Source organism: Solanum lycopersicum, chromosome 4 (assembly GCF_036512215.1).
Source record: "Solanum lycopersicum chromosome 4, SLM_r2.1".
NCBI lineage: Eukaryota > Viridiplantae > Streptophyta > Magnoliopsida > Solanales > Solanaceae > Solanum > Solanum lycopersicum.
This window is the reverse complement of record NC_090803.1, coordinates 33,499,658-33,503,741: the sequence shown is the minus strand read 5'-3', so window position 1 is coordinate 33,503,741 and position 4,084 is coordinate 33,499,658. Positions and strand designations below refer to the sequence as shown.

At 32.7% G+C, this 4,084-nt stretch overlaps 1 protein-coding gene across 1 annotated transcript; it reads right to left on the bottom strand.

Moving 5' to 3' along the window:
• Positions 1-2,785: 2,785 nt before the first annotated feature.
• LOC138348074 (secreted RxLR effector protein 161-like) lies at positions 2,786-3,292 on the bottom strand. Its single transcript, XM_069296684.1, has one exon. It carries the CDS (start codon positions 3,290-3,292, stop codon positions 2,786-2,788), a length of 507 nt encoding a protein of 168 aa, XP_069152785.1.
• Positions 3,293-4,084: the final 792 nt, after the last annotated feature.

The following is a 4,084-nucleotide window of genomic DNA, read 5'->3' as shown; positions in this document are numbered from 1 at the left end:
GAAAGGTGTCGGGGCTGTGGAAAAAAAGGACATCAAGCCAAGGACTGCCCCGCCACTAATAAAAAGAAAGAGAAAATTAATATGTTAATTCTGGAAGAAGTTAAGGATAAATTATATTCTATTTTAGAATATAATAATTCGTCCTACCATAACAATCTTAGCAACGACGATCAGGTAGAGATGGCCTATAGTTCTGAAGATAGTAAGTCAACGGACACTTGGAATGTGGTAGTGTAAGTTGCACATGCAAAAAGCAAAAACATTCCATAAATTTCATTGCTAGTAATAATAAGGAAACGTTTTTATATGATAAATCATATTAAAAATTCTATTTTTAGAAAAAAATACTTAATTACCTTAAGAAATTTAGTCCTTGATAAACGAGCTGATACAATTACTAAAAAATCACCACCAAAATCAGGAACTGGAAAATTATAAATTTGAACCTGAAGAATAATCAAAAAGTTATAATCTCTCATAGAACATCTTTCTAAACTAAGAATTAGTAACATTGCTATCATTTGATTGCAAGGCATCCATACAAGGGCGCTAGGTAAAAATCATATATTCCCCTACATAAATTATATATGAAAACAAGAGAATAATTTCCTAAAAGAGGAAAATACATTAAAAATAAACCTATTTTCATACCAAGAAAATTATGCAATAAAAATTACTAAACCTTCTCTTCCTCGTAGGTTTTACTTAACCTTCTTTATACAGCTAGGAGTAACACAATTTAAGAATAATTTAAATAATAACTACAACACAACTCAATATATTTTCCATAAAAATTATACATTTTTTAATTGGAGAGAAGTATTATGTAACTTTGGTTTTCAAATAAAGGGATAAAAACTCTCAAAAATTTTAATAAAAGAAATTTTCAAGAAAATAATGAAGTCAGGAATAAGACTTTTCCCGATGTTCAATCGAAGTAAAAATGAAACGACCATTTTATGAAAAAGATTAAACAAAATCAGAAGATATATACATGTATTCCTTCCTACAAAAATTTAATATACCCTCACCATTGAAAGGACCCATAAATAGCTCACTAAAGCTACAACCACTTCAATCGGTTTTTCGAGAAAATTCATCCTCCCCGATCAATAAAAATATTTTTATCCAAACAAAGGATAGTTACAAAATGAAAAACGCAGAGATATACCAACAAGCAAATCTCGGGGCCACCTCTCAAAAGAAAAAGGATAAGGCTCAAAATAAAAAACAATTCGAGTTAAAAGTGTTAAAGGTACTACCAATTACTGCAGGTGATAAAAGATGTGCGAAATATAAAATTCAGGACTTACTAAAGCCCTACTACACCAACAAAAATTATGTGGAGACGGAAGATCCTCTCAAGACCCAAAGGTATTATGAATTTATTTTAACAGATACCAATATAGTAGAAATTGAGCATATATTTGACGAAAATAATTCAGATAGTATACTATATTCCAAGTTCTCTATAAAAAGAATATTGAGTCCAATTGAATGGTTTGAAGATCATCTGCATACCCCTATTCACTTATAAAAAACTCATAATTCCCAGAGATATAACTAGTATGATTCTAAAGAAACCTGGTATAATGTTATTTTTGTTAGACCAAATACCCACACTTGTTTATAAAATATACAGAAGAAATGAAGAACATAATTATTCCCCGATGGTTTTACAAATAGTGGAGTCAGTTCGGAGGAAACAAATAGGTATTATCAACTCAGCATCAAATATAGTTTGAGAAATTTCAGTTAGAAAGAAAAATATCTACCTTATCAGAAAATATTAAATTATGAAAGTTCTTTATTGCCAAAAGGATCTCTTGTATTATTTGTTTGTCCTTCAAAATTCGTGAATTTGAGAGGATCAAATATTTAAGCAATATCATTAATATCAAAGAATGGGCGCCAGCTGTCCACGATGATAAGCTAAATACAAGTTCAGCACCCCAAAGGGATTATGACAACTCCAAAGGAATATTAAAAAATGGATAGAAGAAACTTTACTTTACTTCAAAACTTATACCGAATCAAAATTTGAGTTATTAGATATTTCAACCTCCAATTACGAGCTTAGCAATGGATATATGTTAGATATACAAGGAATAACACAATCATATCTTCTTAATTAAAAGAAAGTGCTATCACATTTTGATGAAAAACAAGAAAGATATCACGAAAAGAAATATCAAAGAGTGGACCCTACATACAAAGATATACAAGTTTCAAGACCATTATAATAATCAACTTTGGATAAAGCAAGCTTATTCACTATGTCAACAATTCTACCAACTTGCGGACCCCGCTGGAATTGTTGGAAAGAAAAAGGAAATCTAAGGGAGAAAGTTAACAGAGAATAGAGCAAAAGAAAAGTGAAGCTACTGCCCAACTTCTTGTTTCTAATTTTTTTGCTATATTGAAACTAACGAGACATGCCTATTAAATAGGCTTACAATGAAACAGAAATGCTAAAATTTAGGTACCCACTAATTACTAGTTAGCTACTAATCTGCCACTATATCTAACCATGCTAAAATAAAGGGAACTAACTAACAACCTCCTAAAGACTTGGTCAAGTATCTTTGAATCAATTCTCAATACTCCCCCTTAATTCGAACCTGCAAACTACAAGTTGACTTCTGAAGAACTCGTGCTTTTCTTGAGGAAGTGACTTTGTGAAGATGTCTGCTATTTACTTATTTGTATTACAAGACTTCAAAGTAATTTCTCCAGTAGAAACAAGACCTCGAATGTAGTGATAGTGAATATCAATGTGTTTTGTTCAACTGTGAAATGCTGGCTTCTTCGTCATCGCAATAGCAGATATATTGTCACAAAAAATCTTAGTCGCACCAGCTGGTTTTTTATTAATGTCTGCCACAAGTCTCCTTAACCAAACTTCTTGACAAGCTGCAGAGGTTGCTGCAATATATTCAGCCTCTGAAGTTGATAAGGCTACTACTTCCTGCTTCTTTGAACTCCATGAAATTGCTCTTGATCCAATATTAAACAAGAAACCAGATGTGCTCTTTCTGTCATCAATGTTACCTGCGTAGTCACTATCAATAAAGCTAGTTAGTGTGAAATTTGTTACCTTAGAATACCAAATTCCATGCTCTGTTGTCCCAGCGATATATCTCAGCACTCTCTTTGCAGCTCCAAGGTGAAGCTTGCTTGGATTGTACATAAATCTCGATATGACTCCAACAGAGAATGCGATGTCTGGTCTTGTATGAGACAAGTAGTTCAAACCACCAACAAGACTTCTAAAATAAGTCGCATTTGCCATTTAAGAACCATCATCACGACACAACTTCTCATTAATATTCTTTGGCGTAGCAGCAGCTTTACAATTTACCATAGTAAACTTTTTCAAAAGATCTGTTTTATATTTTATTTGTGAAAAAAATATGCCATCAATTCCATGTTTCACCTCAAGACCAAGAAAATAATGCAGCAGACTCAAATCAGACATCTCAAAACTCTTCATCATGCAGTCCTTAAATTCAGTGACGATAGACTCACTCGAACCCATATATATCATATCGTCAACGTAAAGACATACCATCAAAAAATCATTTTTATCTTCTTGTTTTACATAAAGAGTAGGCTCATTGTTAATTATTTCAAAACCATTCTCTTAGAAATATGAATCAATTTTGAAGTACCATGCCTGCGGGGCTTGCTTTAAGCCATCGAGTGCCTTTTTTAACATGTAAACCTTATCTTCTTTGTCATTAACTACAAAACCTTCAGGCTGTGAGACATAAACTTCCTCTTCCAAATCACCATTTAAAAAGGCAGATTTAACATCAAATTGATACATTGGCCAATTTAAATTAGCAGCCAAGGCTAAGAAAGTTCTCACAGTTTCAAAGCGGGCAACAGGAGAAAAAGTCTCGTCGAAGTCAATACCTTGTTGTTGGGAATAACCCTTTGCAACGAGCCTTGCCTTGTGTTTTTGGATGCTGCCATCTGCATGATATTTCGTTCTAAACACCCATTTGAGCCCAATAGCTTTCTTTCCTTCTGGCAAATTTACGAAATCCCATGTTTGATTCTTTTGAATAGCCAACAACTC